This window comes from Dendrobates tinctorius, unplaced genomic scaffold (assembly GCF_039654945.1).
Source record: "Dendrobates tinctorius isolate UK_male_01 unplaced genomic scaffold, ASM3965494v1 ptg000265l, whole genome shotgun sequence".
Taxonomy (NCBI): Eukaryota; Metazoa; Chordata; class Amphibia; order Anura; family Dendrobatidae; genus Dendrobates; species Dendrobates tinctorius.
The window spans coordinates 18509930-18529272 of record NW_027361932.1 but is presented as its reverse complement, the minus strand read 5'-3'; the positions used below and the strand labels follow the sequence as shown (position 1 = coordinate 18529272).

The 19343-nt window shown below is 58.8% G+C and overlaps 1 protein-coding gene across 3 annotated transcripts in view; it reads left to right on the top strand.

Moving 5' to 3' along the window:
* The first annotated feature begins 8658 nt into the window (after positions 1 to 8658).
* KLHL22 (kelch like family member 22) overlaps positions 8659 to 19343 on the top strand; it is a 54338-nt gene continuing 43653 nt past the window's right edge. The window contains exons 1-4 of one of the 3 annotated variants that reach the window (XM_073559192.1): positions 8659 to 8772; positions 14250 to 14585; positions 15975 to 16140; positions 18197 to 18421. In XM_073559192.1, the coding sequence (XP_073415293.1) occupies positions 14365 to 14585; positions 15975 to 16140; positions 18197 to 18421 (612 nt within the window). In that variant the 5' untranslated portion in view covers positions 8659 to 8772; positions 14250 to 14364. Of the gene's footprint in view, positions 8916 to 14249; positions 14586 to 15974; positions 16141 to 18196; positions 18422 to 19343 lie in introns of all 3 variants that reach the window. The other 2 variants (XM_073559191.1, XM_073559190.1) reach the window with 2 other exon arrangements.

Sequence of the window (19343 nt, the reverse complement as noted above, 5' to 3'; positions counted from 1 at the left end):
CCCCAACCAGGAGGGCGCCGCAGAGCGCAGCCATTCCCCCCCCCCACCAGGAGGGCGCAGCAGAGCCCAGCCATAACCCCCCCAACCAGGAGGGCGCCGCAGAGCGCAGCCATACCTCCCCCCACCAGGAGGGCGCCGCAGAGCCCATCCATAACCCCCCAATCAGGAGGGCGCAGCAGAGTGCAGCCATACCCCCCCCCCAACCAGGAGGGCACAGCCATACCCCCCCAACCAGGAGGGCGCAGCAGAGCCCAGCCATAACCCCCCCAACCAGGAGGGCGCCGCAGAGCGCAGCCATACGCCCCCAACCAGGAGAGCACAGCCATACCCCCCCCAACTAGGAGGGCGCAGCAGAGCCCAGCCATAACCCCCCCAACTAGGAGGGCGCCGCAGAGCGCAGCCATACGCCCCCAACCAGGAGAGCACAGCCATACCCCCCCAACCAGGAGGGCGCAGCAGAGCCCAGCCATAACCCCCCCCCCCAACCAGGAGGGCGCCGCAGAGCCCAGCCATAACCCCCCCCCCAACCAGGAGGGGGCGCCGCAGAGCCCAGCCATAACCCCCCCCCCAACCAGGAGGGGGCGCCGCAGAGCCCAGCCATAACCCCCCCCAACCAGGAGGGGGCGCCGCAGAGCCCAGCCATAACCCCCCCCAACCAGGAGGGCGTAGCAGAGCCCAGCCATAACCCCCCCAACCAGGAGGGCGCAGCAGAGCCCAGCCATAACCCCCCCAACCAGGAGGGCGCAGCAGAGCCCAGCCATAACCCCCCCAACCAGGAGGGCGCAGCAGAGCCCAGCCATGCCCCCCCCAACCAGGAGGGCGCAGCAGAGCGCAGCCATACCCCCCCCAACCAGGAGGGCACAGCCATACCCCCCCAACCAGGAGGGCGCAGCAGAGCCCAGCCATAACCCCCCCAACCAGGAGGGCGCCGCAGAGCGCAGCCATACGCCCCCAAGCAGGAGAGCACAGCCATACCCCCCCAACCAGGAGGGCGCAGCAGAGCCCAGCCATAACCCCCCCAACCAGGAGGGCGCCGCAGAGCGCAGCCATACGCCCCCAACCAGGAGAGCACAGCCATACCCCCCCAACCAGGAGGGCGCCGCAGAGCCCAGCCATAACCCCCCCCAACCAGGAGGGGGCGCCGCAGAGCCCAGCCATAACCCCCCCCAACCAGGAGGGGGCGCCGCAGAGCCCAGCCATAACCCCCCCAACCAGGAGGGCGCAGCAGAGCCCAGCCATAACCCCCCAACCAGGAGGGCGCAGCAGAGCCCAGCCATAACCCCCCCAACCAGGAGGGCGCAGCAGAGCGCAGCCATACCCCCCCCCCCCCAACCAGGAGGGCACAGCCATACCCCCCCAACCAGGAGGGCGCAGCAGAGCCCAGCCATAACCCCCCAACCAGGAGGGCGCCGCAGAGCGCAGCCATACGCCCCCAACCAGGAGAGCCCAGCCATAACCCCCCCAACTAGGAGGGCGCCGCAGAGCGCAGCCATACGCCCCCAACCAGGAGAGCACAGCCATACCCCCCCAACCAGGAGGGCGCAGCAGAGCCCAGCCATAACCCCCCCCCAACCAGGAGGGCGCCGCAGAGCCCAGCCATAACCCCCCCCAACCAGGAGGGGGCGCCGCAGAGCCCAGCCATAACCCCCCCCAACCAGGAGGGGGCGCCGCAGAGCCCAGCCATAACCCCCCCCCAACCAGGAGGGGGCGCCGCAGAGCCCAGCCATAACCCCCCCCAACCAGGAGGGGGCGCCGCAGAGCCCAGCCATAACCCCCCCCAACCAGGAGGGGGCGCCGCAGAGCCCAGCCATAACCCCCCCCAACCAGGAGGGGGCGCCGCAGAGCCCAGCCATAACCCCCCCCAACCAGGAGGGGGCTCCGCAGAGCCCAGCCATAACCCCCCCCCCAACCAGGAGGGGGCTCCGCAGAGCCCAGCCATAACCCCCCCCAACCAGGAGGGCGTAGCAGAGCCCAGCCATAACCCCCCCCAACCAGGAGGGCGTAGCAGAGCCCAGCCATAACCCCCCCAACCAGGAGGGCGCCGCAGAGCCCAGCCATAACCCCCCAACCAGGAGGGCGCCGCAGAGCCCAGCCATAACCCCCCCAACCAGGAGGGCGCAGCAGAGCCCAGCCATAACCCCCCCAACCAGGAGGGCGCAGCAGAGCGCAGCCATACCCCCCCCCAACCAGGAGGGCACAGCCATACCCCCCCAACCAGGAGGGCGCAGCAGAGCCCAGCCATAACCCCCCCAACCAGGAGGGCGCCGCAGAGCGCAGCCATACGCCCCCAACCAGGAGAGCACAGCCATACCCCCCCAACCAGGAGGGCGCAGCAGAGCCCAGCCATAACCCCCCCAACCAGGAGGGCGCCGCAGAGCGCAGCCATACGCCCCCAACCAGGAGAGCACAGCCATACCCCCCCAACCAGGAGGGCGCCGCAGAGCCCAGCCATAACCCCCCCCCAACCAGGAGGGGGCGCCGCAGAGCCCAGCCATAACCCCCCCAACCAGGAGGGGGCGCCGCAGAGCCCAGCCATAACCCCCCCAACCAGGAGGGGGCGCCGCAGAGCCCAGCCATAACCCCCCCAACCAGGAGGGGGCGCCGCAGAGCCCAGCCATAACCCCCCCCAACCAGGAGGGGGCGCCGCAGAGCGCAGCCATAACCCCCCCCAACCAGGAGGGCGTAGCAGAGCCCAGCCATAACCCCCCCCCCCAACCAGGAGGGGGCGCCGCAGAGCCCAGCCATAACCCCCCCCAACCAGGAGGGGGCGCCGCAGAGCGCAGCCATAACCCCCCCCCCCAACCAGGAGGGCGCCGCAGAGCCCAGCCATAACCCCCCCCCCCCCAACCAGGAGGGCGCCGCAGAGCGCAGCCATTCCCCCCCCCCCCCCAACCAGGAGGGCGCAGCAGAGCCCAGCCATAACCCCCCCCCCAACCAGGAGGGCGCAGCAGAGCCCAGCCATAACCCCCCCCCCCCAACCAGGAGGGCGCAGCAGAGCCCAGCCATAACCCCCCCCCCCCCAACCAGGAGGGCGCAGCAGAGCCCAGCCATTCCCCCCCCCCCACCAGGAGGGCGCCGCAGAGCCCAGCCATAACCCCCCCCAACCAGGAGGGCGCCGCAGAGCCCAGCCATAACCCCCCCAACCAGGAGGGCGCAGCAGAGCCCAGCCATAACCCCCCCAACCAGGAGGGCGCAGCAGAGCCCAGCCATACCCCCCCCAACCAGGAGGGCGCAGCAGAGCGCAGCCATACCCCCCCCAACCAGGAGGGCACAGCCATACCCCCCCAACCAGGAGGGCGCAGCAGAGCCCAGCCATAACCCCCCCAACCAGGAGGGCGCCGCAGAGCGCAGCCATACGCCCCCAACCAGGAGAGCACAGCCATACCCCCCCAACCAGGAGGGCGCAGCAGAGCCCAGCCATAACCCCCCCAACCAGGAGGGCGCAGCAGAGCCCAGCCATAACCCCCCCCCAACCAGGAGGGCGCCGCAGAGCCCAGCCATAACCCCCCCCAACCAGGAGGGGGCGCCGCAGAGCCCAGCCATAACCCCCCCCAACCAGGAGGGGGCGCCGCAGAGCCCAGCCATAACCCCCCCCAACCAGGAGGGGGCGCCGCAGAGCCCAGCCATAACCCCCCCCAACCAGGAGGGGGCGCCGCAGAGCCCAGCCATAACCCCCCCCAACCAGGAGGGGGCGCCGCAGAGCCCAGCCATAACCCCCCCCAACCAGGAGGGGGCGCCGCAGAGCCCAGCCATAACCCCCCCCAACCAGGAGGGGGCTCCGCAGAGCCCAGCCATAACCCCCCCCCCAACCAGGAGGGGGCTCCGCAGAGCCCAGCCATAACCCCCCCCAACCAGGAGGGCGTAGCAGAGCCCAGCCATAACCCCCCCCAACCAGGAGGGCGTAGCAGAGCCCAGCCATAACCCCCCCAACCAGGAGGGCGCCGCAGAGCCCAGCCATAACCCCCCCAACCAGGAGGGCGCCGCAGAGCCCAGCCATAACCCCCCCAACCAGGAGGGCGCAGCAGAGCGCAGCCATACCCCCCCCCAACCAGGAGGGCACAGCCATACCCCCCCAACCAGGAGGGCGCAGCAGAGCCCAGCCATAACCCCCCCAACCAGGAGGGCGCCGCAGAGCGCAGCCATACGCCCCCAACCAGGAGAGCACAGCCATACCCCCCCAACCAGGAGGGCGCAGCAGAGCCCAGCCATAAACCCCCCCAACCAGGAGGGCGCCGCAGAGCGCAGCCATACGCCCCCAACCAGGAGAGCACAGCCATACCCCCCCAACCAGGAGGGCGCCGCAGAGCCCAGCCATAACCCCCCCCCCAACCAGGAGGGGGCGCCGCAGAGCCCAGCCATAACCCCCCCAACCAGGAGGGGGCGCCGCAGAGCCCAGCCATAACCCCCCCAACCAGGAGGGGGCGCCGCAGAGCCCAGCCATAACCCCCCCAAACAGGAGGGGGCGCCGCAGAGCCCAGCCATAACCCCACCAACCAGGAGGGGGCGCCGCAGAGCCCAGCCATAACCCCCCCCAACCAGGAGGGGGCGCCGCAGAGCGCAGCCATAACCCCCCCCAACCAGGAGGGCGTAGCAGAGCCCAGCCATAACCCCCCCCCCCAACCAGGAGGGGGCGCCGCAGAGCCCAGCCATAACCCCCCCCAACCAGGAGGGGGCGCCGCAGAGCGCAGCCATAACCCCCCCCCCAACCAGGAGGGCGCCGCAGAGCCCAGCCATAACCCCCCCCCCCAACCAGGAGGGCGCCGCAGAGCGCAGCCATTCCCCCCCCCCCAACCAGGAGGGCGCAGCAGAGCCCAGCCATAACCCCCCCCCCCAACCAGGAGGGCGCAGCAGAGCCCAGCCATAACCCCCCCCCCCAACCAGGAGGGCGCAGCAGAGCCCAGCCATAACCCCCCCCCCCAACCAGGAGGGCGCAGCAGAGCCCAGCCATTCCCCCCCCCCACCAGGAGGGCGCCGCAGAGCCCAGCCATTCCCCCCCCCCCACCAGGAGGGCGCCGCAGAGCCCAGCCATAACCCCCCCCCAACCAGGAGGGCGCCGCAGAGCCCAGCCATAACCCCCCCAACCAGGAGGGCGCAGCAGAGCCCAGCCATAACCCCCCCAACCAGGAGGGCGCAGCAGAGCCCAGCCATACCCCCCCCAACCAGGAGGGCGCAGCAGAGCGCAGCCATGCCCCCCCCAACCAGGAGGGCACAGCCATACCCCCCCAACCAGGAGGGCGCAGCAGAGCCCAGCCATAACCCCCCCAACCAGGAGGGCGCCGCAGAGCGCAGCCATACGCCCCCAACCAGGAGAGCACAGCCATACCCCCCCAACCAGGAGGGCGCAGCAGAGCCCAGCCATAACCCCCCCAACCAGGAGGGCGCCGCAGAGCGCAGCCATACGCCCCCAACCAGGAGAGCACAGCCATACCCCCCCAACCAGGAGGGCGCCGCAGAGCCCAGCCATAACCCCCCCCAACCAGGAGGGGGCGCCGCAGAGCCCAGCCATAACCCCCCCAACCAGGAGGGGGCGCCGCAGAGCCCAGCCATAACCCCCCCCAACCAGGAGGGGGCGCCGCAGAGCGCAGCCATAACCCCCCCAACCAGGAGGGCGTAGCAGAGCCCAGCCATAACCCCCCCAACCAGGAGGGCGTAGCAGAGCCCAGCCATAACCCCCCCAACCAGGAGGGCGTAGCAGAGCCCAGCCATAACCCCCCCAACCAGGAGGGCGCAGCAGAGCCCAGCCATAACCCCCCCAACCAGGAGGGCGCAGCAGAGCCCAGCCATAACCCCCCCAACCAGGAGGGCGCAGCAGAGCCCAGCCATAACCCCCCCAACCAGGAGGGCGCAGCAGAGCCCAGCCATAACCCCCCCAACCAGGAGGGCGCAGCAGAGCCCAGCCATAACCCCCCCAACCAGGAGGGCGCAGCAGAGCCCAGCCATACCCCCCCCCCCCCAACCAGGAGGGCACAGCCATACCCCCCCAACCAGGAGGGCGCAGCAGAGCCCAGCCATAACCCCCCCAACCAGGAGGGCGCCGCAGAGCGCAGCCATACGCCCCCAACCAGGAGAGCACAGCCATACCCCCCCAACCAGGAGGGCGCAGCAGAGCCCAGCCATAACCCCCCCAACTAGGAGGGCGCCGCAGAGCGCAGCCATACGCCCCCAACCAGGAGAGCACAGCCATACCCCCCCAACCAGGAGGGCGCCGCAGAGCCCAGCCATAACCCCCCCCAACCAGGAGGGGGCGCCGCAGAGCCCAGCCATAACCCCCCCCAACCAGGAGGGGGCGCCGCAGAGCCCAGCCATAACCCCCCCAACCAGGAGGGGGCGCCGCAGAGCCCAGCCATAACCCCCCCCAACCAGGAGGGGGCGCCGCAGAGCCCAGCCATAACCCCCCCCAACCAGGAGGGGGCGCCGCAGAGCCCAGCCATAACCCCCCCCAACCAGGAGGGGGCGCCGCAGAGCCCAGCCATAACCCCCCCCAACCAGGAGGGGGCGCCGCAGAGCCCAGCCATAACCCCCCCCAACCAGGAGGGGGCGCCGCAGAGCCCAGCCATAACTCCCCCCAACCAGGAGGGGGCGCCGCAGAGCCCAGCCATAACCCCCCCCAACCAGGAGGGGGCGCCGCAGAGCCCAGCCATAACCCCCCCCAACCAGGAGGGGGCGCCGCAGAGCCCAGCCATAACCCCCCCCAACCAGGAGGGGGCGCCGCAGAGCCCAGCCATAACCCCCCCCAACCAGGAGGGCGTAGCAGAGCCCAGCCATAACCCCCCCAACCAGGAGGGCGCAGCAGAGCGCAGCCATACCCCCCCCCAACCAGGAGGGCACAGCTATACCCCCCCAACCAGGAGGGCGCAGCAGAGCCCAGCCATAACCCCCCCAACCAGGAGGGCGCCGCAGAGCGCAGCCATACGCCCCCAACCAGGAGAGCACAGCCATACCCCCCCAACCAGGAGGGCGCCGCAGAGCGCAGCCATACGCCCCCAACCAGGAGAGCACAGCCATACCCCCCCAACCAGGAGGGCGCAGCAGAGCCCAGCCATAACCCCCCCAACCAGGAGGGCGCCGCAGAGCGCAGCCATACGCCCCCAACCAGGAGAGCACAGCCATACCCCCCCAACCAGGAGGGCGCCGCAGAGCCCAGCCATAACCCCCCCCCAACCAGGAGGGTGCGCCGCAGAGCCCAGCCATAACCCCCCCAACCAGGAGGGGGCGCCGCAGAGCCCAGCCATAACCCCCCCAACCAGGAGGGGGCGCCGCAGAGCCCAGCCATAACCCCCCCAACCAGGAGGGGGCGCCGCAGAGCCCAGCCATAACCCCCCCAACCAGGAGGGGGCGCCGCAGAGCCCAGCCATAACCCCCCCCAACCAGGAGGGCGTAGCAGAGCCCAGCCATAACCCCCCCCCCAACCAGGAGGGCGTAGCAGAGCCCAGCCATAACCCCCCCAACCAGGAGGGCGTAGCAGAGCCCAGCCATAACCCCCCCAACCAGGAGGGCGACGCAGAGCCCAGCCATAAACCCCCCCAACCAGGAGGGGGCGCCGCAGAGCCCAGCCATAAACCCCCCCAACCAGGAGGGCGTAGCAGAGCCCAGCCATAACCCCCCCAACCAGGAGGGCGTAGCAGAGCCCAGCCATAACCCCCCCAACCAGGAGGGCGTAGCAGAGCCCAGCCATAACCCCCCCAACCAGGAGGGCGTAGCAGAGCCCAGCCATAACCCCCCCCAACCAGGAGGGCGCCGCAGAGCCCAGCCATAACCCCCCCCAACCAGGAGGGCGCCGCAGAGCCCAGCCATAACCCCCCCCAACCAGGAGGGCGCAGCAGAGCCCAGCCATAACCCCCCCCCAACCAGGAGGGCGCAGCAGAGCCCAGCCATAACCCCCCCCCCCCCCCAACCAGGAGGGCGCCGCAGAGCCCAGCCATAACCCCCCCCCAACCAGGAGGGCGCCGCAGAGCGCAGCCATTCCCCCCCCCCCAACCAGGAGGGCGCAGCAGAGCCCAGCCATAACCCCCCCCCCCCCCCAACCAGGAGGGCGCAGCAGAGCCCAGCCATAACCCCCCCCCCCCAACCAGGAGGGCGCAGCAGAGCCCAGCCATTCCCCCCCCAACCAGGAGGGCGCAGCAGAGCCCAGCCATAACCCCCCCCCCCAACCAGGAGGGCGCCGCAGAGCCCAGCCATAACCCCCCCCAACCAGGAGGGCGCCGCAGAGCCCAGCCATAACCCCCCCAACCAGGAGGGTGCAGCAGAGCGCAGCCATACCCCGACCAGGAGGGCAGATAATAGACGATGGCAGCACACTCAGACTTGACGGGCAAATCTCCATAGATGGATCTGACCGGTGTAGTTCCCTGGATCTCGAGCAATGTGAACTCTCCCGGTACTGCACGTTGCCGGTTAGGTAGGACACTGAGAGCGCTCCTGGCTGCGGCCTAGCTCCTGGCCAGTGAGTCCGGGCTGCCCACTTACATCTGACTGACCAGCTTCTGCCTGAAGCCCGCGCTCCGCCAGTCGCTGTCAGGGGCCGTCACGTCCATCCCGGGTCCTGGCGCTCTCTTTCCAAGCAAGAATCGCAGCTCCACCAGCAAACCGGAAGTGTCGCAAGGCAGCGTGGGACTTTGTTCAGTAAGATGGAAAGAGCGGCGAGTACACGCCCACAGGCAGCAGAGTGGCTGGCCACGCCCCCGCACGCCGATTGGTCTCTTTTCCCGTGCTCGGCTTGTGAGTGGCAGCGCTCGGACCGGCTGTCACACCGGGCTATTCCTGTAGTGTTACGTGAGTGTCTTTTCGCAGTCCGTATCCCGGGTGACGCCATGTTTGCGGAAGTGACGCTCGTGCTCAGGTATCGGCACCACGGTGCCAGGTGAGAGCAGCTGCGGAGGGCGCCTGGGGAGGAAGCGCCGGTCACATGGACGCAGGTAGACACATCCATGGCGGCCGCTCTGATCGCCCCTGGTGCTGGAGCCCTCATCACTGCCCCATATAGTTAGGACTCCAGTGAGCGCCGCAGTGCTGCCCGTCAGGCTGTGCTGACACCAGCTGGGTGCAGTGCTGGCTGCTGCCCTGTATGGGGTCCTGTAGCCTTCATGTCCCAGGGATGGATTTACTGGGGAGACTGAGACTTTTACTTTCCCCCTTTCACTTTCACTCCCTCACCTTTCGCAGCCTCTTCAGGGACGAGCGTTCTCCTTACTGTCAGTCTGCAAGTATATAGGAGATGCTGGCTGAGGATACGAATGCTGGGCGACGTGTGCGGCCCCTGTGCCCGACCCCCAATTCGCGGGCCCCTGTGCCCTGCCCCCATCTCGCGACCCCTGTGCCCTGCCCCCATCTCGCGACCCCTGTGCCCTGCCCCCATCTCGCGGCCCCTGTGCCCTGCCCCCATCTCGCGGCCCCTGTGCCCTGCCCCCATCTCGCGGCCCCTGTGCCCTGCCCCCATCTCGCGGCCCCTGTGCCCTGCCCCCATCTCGCGGCCCCTGTGCCCTGCCCCCATCTCGCGGCCCCTGTGCCCTGCCCCCATCTCGCGGCCCCTGTGCCCCTGCCCCCACCCTGCGGCCCCTGTGCCCCTGCCCCCACCCTGCGGCCCCTGTGCCCCTGCCCCCACCCTGCGGCCCCTGTGCCCCTGCCCCCACCCTGCGGCCCCTGTGCCCGACCCCCGCCCTGCGGCCCCTGTGCCCTGCCCCCAATTCGCGGGCCCCTGTGCCCTGCCCCCATCTCGCGACCCCTGTGCCCTGCCCCCATCTCGCGGCCCCTGTGCCCTGCCCCCATCTCGCGGCCCCTGTGCCCTGCCCCCATCTCGCGGCCCCTGTGCCCTGCCCCCATCTCGCGGCCCCTGTGCCCTGCCCCCATCTCGCGGCCCCTGTGCCCTGCCCCCATCTCGCGGCCCCTGTGCCCTGCCCCCACCCTGCGGCCCCTGTGCCCCTGCCCCCCCACCCTGCGGCCCCTGTGCCCCTGCCCCCCCGCCCTGCGGCCCCTGTGCCCCTGCCCCCCCGCCCTGCGGCCCCTGTGCCCCTGCCCCCCGCCCTGCGGCCCCTGTGCCCGACCCCCGCCCTGCGGCCCCTGTGCCCGACCCCCGCCCTGCGGCCCCTGTGCCCTGCCCCCGCCCTGCGGCCCCTGTGCCCTGCCCCCGCCCTGCGGCCCCTGTGCCCTGCCCCCGCCCTGCGGCCCCTGTGCCCTGCCCCCGCCCTGCGGCCCCTGTGCCCTGCCCCCGCCCTGCGGCCCCTGTGCCCTGCCCCCAATTCGCGGGCCCCTGTGCCCTGCCCCCATCTCGCGGCCCCTGCGCCCTGCCCCCCATCTCGCGGCCCCTGCGCCCTGCCCCCCATCTCGCGGCCCCTGCGCCCCGACCCCCATCTCGCGGCCCCTGCGCCCCGACCCCCATCTCGCGGCCCCTGCGCCCCGGCCCCCGCCCTGCGGCCCCTGCGCCCCGGCCCCCGCCCTGCGGCCCCGGCCCCCGCCCTGCGGCCCCTGCGCCCCGGCCCGCGCCCCGGCCCCCGCCCTGCGGCCCCTGCGCCCCGGCCCCCGCCCTGCGGCCCCTGGGGCCCCTATGTCCGACACCCGCCCTGCGTCCCCTGTGCCCGACCCCCATCTCGCGGCCTCTGTGTCCGACACCCGCCCTGCAGCCGCCGGGCTCGCTCAGACCAGGGTATTATACCCACATGTGCTGTCCAGGTGAAAAGCAGAGATCACGCAGAGGAATGCAGTTCAATGGGACTCTTCGGATGACAGGTTTTTTTTTTTTTTTTCAAGTGGAAAAACATGTTTGTGTGAAAAAGTTTAAAAAAAATTTCAGCATTCACTATTCTCTTCCGAGTAACGGATGAGTTTCGCCCCTTCAAGTCAAAGAAAAAGAAATCAAATTCCAAACTGATCATCTGAATAGTTTCCAACACTTTAACCTAGGAAACTTTTTGATTATGTACATACAGTATTTACAGCCTCACAGCTCCCCTGAACCCCCAAACCGCCACCACGTGTTTATTTTTATGTTAATACCTGATGTGGAAACCTTGTGTGGAAAGGTTTAGGAGAAACTCAAAAGGTTTCACACGTTTGCCAGTTTTGATTAAATCAAGAAGTCGATTGATCGGAGACAAGCGTACACAACCAATGTCTGTTAGTGTACGGGCTTGTCTCAGCTCAGATGCCCAGTCACAAGTTTTGTGAAAAATAGGAATGCCTTTACATTGCCTAAGAGAAGAGCGGAAAGAAAGTATATTAATGGGAAAAATAACGAGTCATAAATGATGACTCCTGCAAAAGTTTATTATGAATTACAGGAGTCCTTGAAGATCGCTTTGTCCAATTAACTAGACTTTCAAAAACAGAAAAAGAAAGCGTAAGGCTGTGTGCCCACGTAGCGATTTTTAAGCGTTTTTGCCGCGAAAACGCTGCAAAAGCGTTTAAAAATCGTGTACAGAACGCCCCCCATGCATTCCTATGGCATTCCGCACATGCTGTGCTAATGCTGCGCTTTTTTCCGCGGCGGAATCGCATCGCGGAAAAAATCGCAGCATGCTCATTCTTTTGTGCGGAATTGCAAAGAATTGCCGCGATTCCGCACCCATAGGAATGCATGAAAATCGCTTACTTCCCGCATGTGGCTATGCCCACCATGCGGGAAGTGAAGCGTCTCATGTGCGGTTGGTACCCACGGTGTGGAGGAGAGGAGACTGTCCTCCAGGCCCTGGGTACCATACCCCTGTAAAAAAAAGAATAAAAAACAAAAAATCGGGGTATATTTACCTTCCGGCGTCCCGCGCTGCATTCCTGGCCTAAGCGTTCCCAGTAATGCCTTGCGGCAAGGCTCTGTAATGACGTAGTCTCGCGTGACTCTAGCGGTCTCGCGAGATCGCTATAGCAACGCGAGACTACGTCATCACAGGTCTCGCAAGGCATCGCTGGGAACGCTGAGGCCTGGGAATGCAGCGCGGGACGCCGGAAGGTAAATATACCCCGATTTTTTTTATTTTTTTTTAGCATTTTAACATTCTATCTTTTACTATTGATGCCGCATAGGCGGCCTCAATAGTAAAAACCTGGTCACACTTGTCAAACACTATGTTTGACGAGTGTGACCAACCTGTCAATCACTTTCCAAGCGATGCTTCAAATCGCTTGGAAAGTGCTTGAATATCGCACGCGAAAATCGCGGCAAAATCGCGATCATAATCGCGGTGAAATCGCGCGGAAAAAAACGCGTGATTTCTGGGAAGGAGTCCGGTTTTTAGTGAGCGTTTTAAAACGCAACGTGGGCACATAGCCTAACACTCAGACACCTGTATATATAGAGACAGCGTCTTGTGTTGTTGCTTTTATCATTAACACTTATAAAGCTATTATTAAAGCTATATATAGGTAGAATTTATTGTCTAAAATAATAATCCAAACTAAATATAAAATATTTGCCATAACATGCCCTTCCTAGTAAGAACTTTATATTGTATATTTGATTGCAGTAATGTCACGAGGGTGTCCCTTCCCCTTGGAGTTAGATGATCGCCTCAGGTAAAGAATTGTAGGTCTTCTTTAGAGATGGTGTGACTTGTGTCCCATATTAAATGGATTTAATGTCCTCTGGTGCTGAAGAGGTTAACTGGTCAGAAACACGAAGCTCCATTTCAGCTGCTTCTGATCTGGTCATTACCTCTTCCTATAAAACTGGTTAGACCTGGTCCCTGCCGGTGAAAGATTTGTCTTCCTGTGCTGTGTGCTAAAGCAAAGTAGTTGGAGTAGAGTTGCTGTAGTATGTGTGCGTTTATCTCCTGGTCCCTGTTTCCATTTAGTTTATTCCTCCTTGTCCCTATCCTCCTCTTTATTGTTGTTTAGTGCTTTTGTATGATAGAGGTTTTCCGTTATCCCTGTTTTGTTTACATGATATTTCTGTCCCATGCCTCATGGGGTGGGGGAGGGGATAGATTGGGTTTAACAGGAGCATAGTAAGGTCAGAGACTTGGACCTCTCTACCTTCAGGAGTCCACCCAGTTCCAGAGACAGTTTGAGGCCCTCCCATCCTTAATGAAGACCGTCACAGTGTGACAAGTTAATAGCAAAAAAAAAAAAAAACAATTTTATAAATCTGTTGGCGGTATGCTAATTAATGTCAGACTAATTAAGGGGGGTGTTGGTTTCCCCAGACTAGTGTTTCCACTATTCATGTGCTAACGTGATTTGCAAGGATCAGCATCGCCGCTGGCTCCTCGCAAACTTTGCTCTTGTGTGTGACTTTAGCCCTTTCCTGTCAATGCGCAGTGAAGCCTGGTGTATGTTCCCCAGCTTCAAAGGCTCATTGCGCACGTCTGGGGAGCACGCCTACCGTGTTCTCCTTCCAGGTGTTGTCTTGTGCTCCTCCGTGGATGGCAGATTTCGTCGTCACGGTGTGCTCCCCGGACATGGACAGCGCGCATATGAAGCCAAGTGAATAGACACCAGGCTTCATTGCACAAGGTCATGAAAGGATAAAAGTCGTGTGCACTTGTGATATTTGCAAAGAGCCGGCGGTTACGCTGTCTGTTACAAATTATATTCACATGCCTGCAATAACATTCTTAGTGGAATGACTAGTCTGGGAACCCAGCGCCCCTTAAACTAGTCTCACATAGATTAACATATCACTAATGGATTGATAAAAGTTTATTTTACCATATAGTGTAATCAAATAAACATTACAAAGGTGCTTGTTAGCAACAGCATTGATATAAGAATAAATACAGGGTGGCGGTTTGGGGGCCATGGATGAGCAGTCAGGTTCCCTTTAAATGTTGATCTATCAATATCGATACCAACACAGATGTCAAATAGCAATAAAACAATGAACCCACTCATGAAAATCGGAAAATGAATATTGTATAAAGGATTAGCACACCAAAAAATGGCACAAAACTGAATGTTTTTTTTGGACGCTTTTAATTTTCTACTTCATATCCCCAAAAAAGTTTTTACTCCACAGTGTGAATTGTAGCAACGTGGTCATTTGGCTGCCTTTATGCAATTTGAATTCTTGCGGTCACTTGCCAACTAGACTCCTGCCCTTCTCTCATTGACTCTAGTTGGGACATGTCGGCAAGTATGCGGTCATTTGACAGCGGATGCAGTGAAGTCGTGACAGTGATTGCATTGCGCACTATCACAATTGTGTAATCACATAGACTGATGGCAGACTTTTCATTTCAGTCTGGAAAACCCCTTTTAAGCTTTTATGGCGGTTATAATCTCTAATCTGTATGGCATACAATGACTTTTATTTATTCTTACAGTAAAACTGATACAGATATATCTGGAATCTAAGGTCACAGAACTGGTTTTATGTGTTTCATATGGATGAGATACTGACACAAATTCCAGATCTGGGTTCAAAATACTTCTGCAACAATGGCGGAGGATCATGAAGTTGTGAAACCTAATCATGTGTCCAAGGAGCAGCCGCTTCCACAAAACACTATATATAGGAGTACGCAGCACTCACTAACTCTTCTGAACGGTCTTGTTGGGCTCCGAAATGGAGGAATCTTATTTGACGTGGTCCTCAAGCTGGAAGGAAGATGTGTGGAGGCTCATCGCATCCTCTTGGCTGCGTCTTGTGACTATTTCAGGTATAGTAAATTTATTCTACGATGTCTGTTTTTTGCATTTGTCTTGCGTTAAAGGGGTTGTTCCAACTTGGCAAATTACTTCCAGAGAACTCATCACTATGGGTCTCACTGCTGCCGATGCCAAGATTCTGAAGTGCCCCGCTTGTATGGTGCAAGGGGAGCACAATTTATACCATCGCTCTATACATTGTCTATGGGACTGCTAGAGATGGCCAAGTGCTGTTTTTCTCATTCCATAGAATTAGTGATGAGCGAGTGTAATCATTGCTGGGGTTTTCCCGAGCATGCTCCAAGTATTTTGGCGTGCTCGGGGATTTAGTTTGTGTCGACGCAGCTGCATGATTTGCAGCTGCTAGACAGCCTGAATACAGGTGGAGATTCTCTAACAAACAAGCAATCTCTGCATGTGTTCAGGTTGTCTAGCAGCCACAAGTCATGCAGCTGCGTCGACGCAAACTAAAGGCCCCGTTACATTTAGCGATGCACCAGCGATCCCAACCACGATATGACGCGGTCAGGATCGCTGGTGCATCGCTAAATGGTCACTAGTGAGCTGCCAAACAGGCAGATCTCACTATCGATGTTCGGCGGTCGTTACTCACCTGTCAGACGCGGCGAGGGTGACGTCTTCCGCCCGCTTCCATGGCTCGCTCGTCGGCGCCAGCAGGAAGCCAACGACAAGAAATGGACCAGGCAGATCTCGCGCGATCAGCGATATCCAGCGGGGGAGCCGGTCGGAGGTGAGTGTCACATGTAGCGATATCGCTGCTGCGTCACAAAATCGGTGACGCTTTAGCGATATCGCTATGTGTAACAGACCCTTAAATCTCTGAGCATGCCAAAATGCACTGTACATTGCAGGAACCATCTGACGTGGGCCTGCAGCCTATTGCTATGTTACTCATCTGTGTTTTTCATAGATTGAACATGTGCCCATTGGCATCTATGTACATGTTCACATATGTTTTTTTTTTGTTTTGTTTTTTTTGCTGATCAACTGACTTAAAAAAAAAAAAAAGAAACTGAGAGATGGCCTACTTTGGACTGATTTGAAGAACAGTATCTTCATTCAATTGAATGGATCCATGGAAGAAAAAAATGAATCCCACATTGATGCCATTTGTGTTGCATCTGAAGTCAGTTTTTACTGTCTAATGAATAGCGGAACCTTAAAAACTTTTTTTTTTCATAAAAGAAAAAGCGATTCCATTCTGCTGGTAAAAAGGCACATGGACCAAAATACGAATTTGATACTATTCAAAATTGGTCCATTTTTCCTTTTTCTCATCTACTAGTCCAAAAATACAGTAGTCTGCAAATAAGATGTGATGGTTTCAAAGTCAGTGGTGCCGTCAAGTACTGATATGTGGAAGTAATGTGTTTTAACAGGGGGATGTTTGCAGGAGGCTTGAAAGAAAAAGATCAACATGAGGTGCAGATCCATGGGATTACTTATGATGCCATGTGCAAGATTCTGGATTTCATATACACCTCCGAACTGGAACTTGGCATTCACAATGTGCAGGAGATACTTGCAGCCGCTTGCCAGCTTCAGGTGGGCACAAAGCAAAATGGAATTGTTTTTATTAATTGTAACAAAAAGAAAATCCGGTTTTCTTCCTGTGAATTCGTAATAAGAAAATAATTTTTACAATCTTTTTACTGATGGATGATTGACCATATATTACATATAAGCTTTATCATCTCCTTATGGCTTGGAAAAATGTGATCAAACTTGTATAATAAGAATTGTGGGGTCGACAAATGAACTCTTGGACAAAATAAATGGGTTTTAATGTTTAAAGGTAAATAATGTTTAAAGAGGTAAGGATATTCTCTTATAATAGGAAGTGATATGAGTAATAATTCCATCCATAAATGGTTCGCTTTTATAAGACACCCACCTATTGGGAGAAAGTATCCTCCATACAATTAGCCATGCAGCCACAAATTGGAAAAGATCAAGTGACTTCTATAAGAGTTCGTGAAACCAAGCGCATCCACTTCTCTTATATCCTCCAACCTCTACTGGTTTAGAAAGTCGGGAGACGCCATACTACTAGTATGTCTAAGAACCATCACAGTCTTAAGTAGGATTGCTTCTATAGGCATCTTAGATGCACAAAAAAGTATCTAAAGTTCTGTGCATAATCAAAGGAGTTGTTGAAGATCAGGAAAAATTGCAAACAAGAGGATAAATAAAGGTGCTCTTATCAAGTAAACAAAACTTTAAAAACTGCCATAAAATAGTCTTTATTATCATACTAGGAAATAGTAGACGTCACGGAACAACCTATATAAATGTAAAATGACCCAGGTAATCGGGTTTAGGGAATGGCCTCTATAGTCCCTAGTTCAACCCTAAAGTACCCCTACCTGTCCGCTGAGGTTGACTCTCCAATGTGAACAATGTGGCGCCCCTGCTCAACGTTGACTGACCCTATTGGTCCTCATAAGAGGTGCTCAATTCAGGAATGGGGTCGGTCCATGTTATGCGGGGGCGCCGCATTGTTTACATTACGATGCCAACATCAGCGGACAGGTAGGGGTACTTTAGGGCTGAACTAGGGACTATAGAGCCCATTCCCTAAACCCGATTACCTGGGTTATTTTACATTTATATATGTATTCCTGTGGCGTCTACTATTTTAATGATAATTTAATAATGACTATTTTATGGGGGGTTTCTAGTTTTGTAAAATTGACTTAAAGGCAGGAAATGCTGTAAAATAACAATTACTTTTGAATCCCATTCTTCTCTAGTGCCTCTTGTCCCATGTGTTTACAGGGCTGTGTCCCATCTTTAGCATATGACCACTGCTGCCAATCACTGGGAGCAGCAGTCTTCTGCTGTCTACAGTGACATCAGGTGTGAGGCCAGTGCTTGGCTGTAACAGATGGACTATTCTTATCACCACTACTGCCCTGTAAACAAATTATTGGGCCATTCCAGATAAAGTGGCAGAAACATGGCAGCAAGTTTATAGTTCTCTAGTGATAATCTCCTGCCGCTAAACTATTGGTTATATCAAAAGTACTGCAAGCTGCCCAGTAAGTGACATGTTGCTGGAATCAGGGTCTGTCTCTACATCATGTTGATCTCCGATTAGGTGGCAAAAACCTTGCGGTAGATTCATTGCAGCTGCTGTTTGGTTTTTTTTAATGACAGCTTGCAGAATTGGGAGTGCAGCACTGGACTGGAACTCCAGATCTGTACTTCGAAAGTGTTCTTAGTTACATAACTAATACTGCTGAAAAGAAGACAAATGTCCATCAAGTTCAATTAAGTGATGGGAAAGGACACATGCACAACCACAATACATGGCCCCCACAAGAGCTCATCTTTTTTTTTTTTTCCTTAACCCAATTGTCATTTCACTTGATGAAACATTCAATGAAGAATTTTACACATTTACATTGCATTTGTTTTTGATTTTTTTCATAAAAAAGAAGTCTTGTCTCCTCCTCATGATATAGATCCATTCTATATGTAGACTGTGAATACTCTCCATCCACCATAATGCTGGTTTTTATGTTCTTCTCAGGCTTGTGATTCCTGTGTAGCAGATTTTCTGATACATCTATTCTCTGGGTTTTTTTTGTTTTCTCAGATACCTGAAGTGATCAGCTTTTGCTGTGACTTCCTCATCTCCTGTGTGGATGAGGAAAATGTTGTTGGGATGTACATGCTAGCGGAGCTATTCCACCTACACCAACTAAGTGAAGAGCTGGACACCTTTGTGCTGAAAAATTTTATTACTTTTTCCCGCACTCAAATATACAGACAACTCCCTCTGGAAAAAGTGTACTCTCTGCTTAGCAGTAACCGGCTGGAGGTAAGCGGTCAGACATTGCTCCTACTGCTTCTCCTGTCCGAGAAGTGCTAGAAGATGTGATAACTGGCACAAATCGTATTGCCGGTTACTTACATGTAGTCGTAGGCAGCACATATAGTAGTGACTATGGCTTAAAGGGAACCTGTCACCACTTTTTCTCTTTCGTCTCATTGGGGAACACAGGAACCTTGGGTGTGTGCTGCTGTCACTAGGAGGTTGACACTATGCATGAAAAAAATGTTAACTCCGCCTCTGCAGTATACACCCCTCTGACCGGCTGTAGGACAATCACTTTTGCTTAGTGTCAGCAGGAGGTGGACCGCAATGTGCGTCGTTCCTTTTCTGGTAACCACGGAGGGATACAGAGTAGATATGCTACATCTGTATTCCCACACCGGGATTATGAGTACGGCGTGTACTGCCACCCCGTATCCTCATGAATCCCGCGGGCAGAACCCTATCCCCTAACACAGGACTCGTGTTCAGGTGGCCGCTCCTGGTCCTGATATTCGTCTCCCATCACTCGCCCACCAGAGCCTGATGATCGAGAGAGACGCCCTGCAGAAAAGGTTTGGGACAGTAATCTTTTCATGCAGGTAAACCGACCCCTGTTACGGGGTAAACTGGAGGTAAGAGGCTGCAGCGTTGTATGATCTGCTCACCAGCCACTCTGGCTGAATGTGACCGCTCTAATCAGCACTCGGGCTTGCAGCCCATGGCTCTATACTTAGTTTAAGAGCCAACACTTTCAAGCACGCGGTGCAGCGCGGTTCCAACCTCCTCCCGAGGCAGCATTATAGCCCTGGGCTCCAGCCGGATCCCAGCACGGCCGACGCCAGATTCCGGCTCCCGGCAGGCTCCGCCCCCTGGCTTTCTCTTCCTGTACCAGCGCCATCTTGGTGCTCCAGGAGGCCAGAGCAGG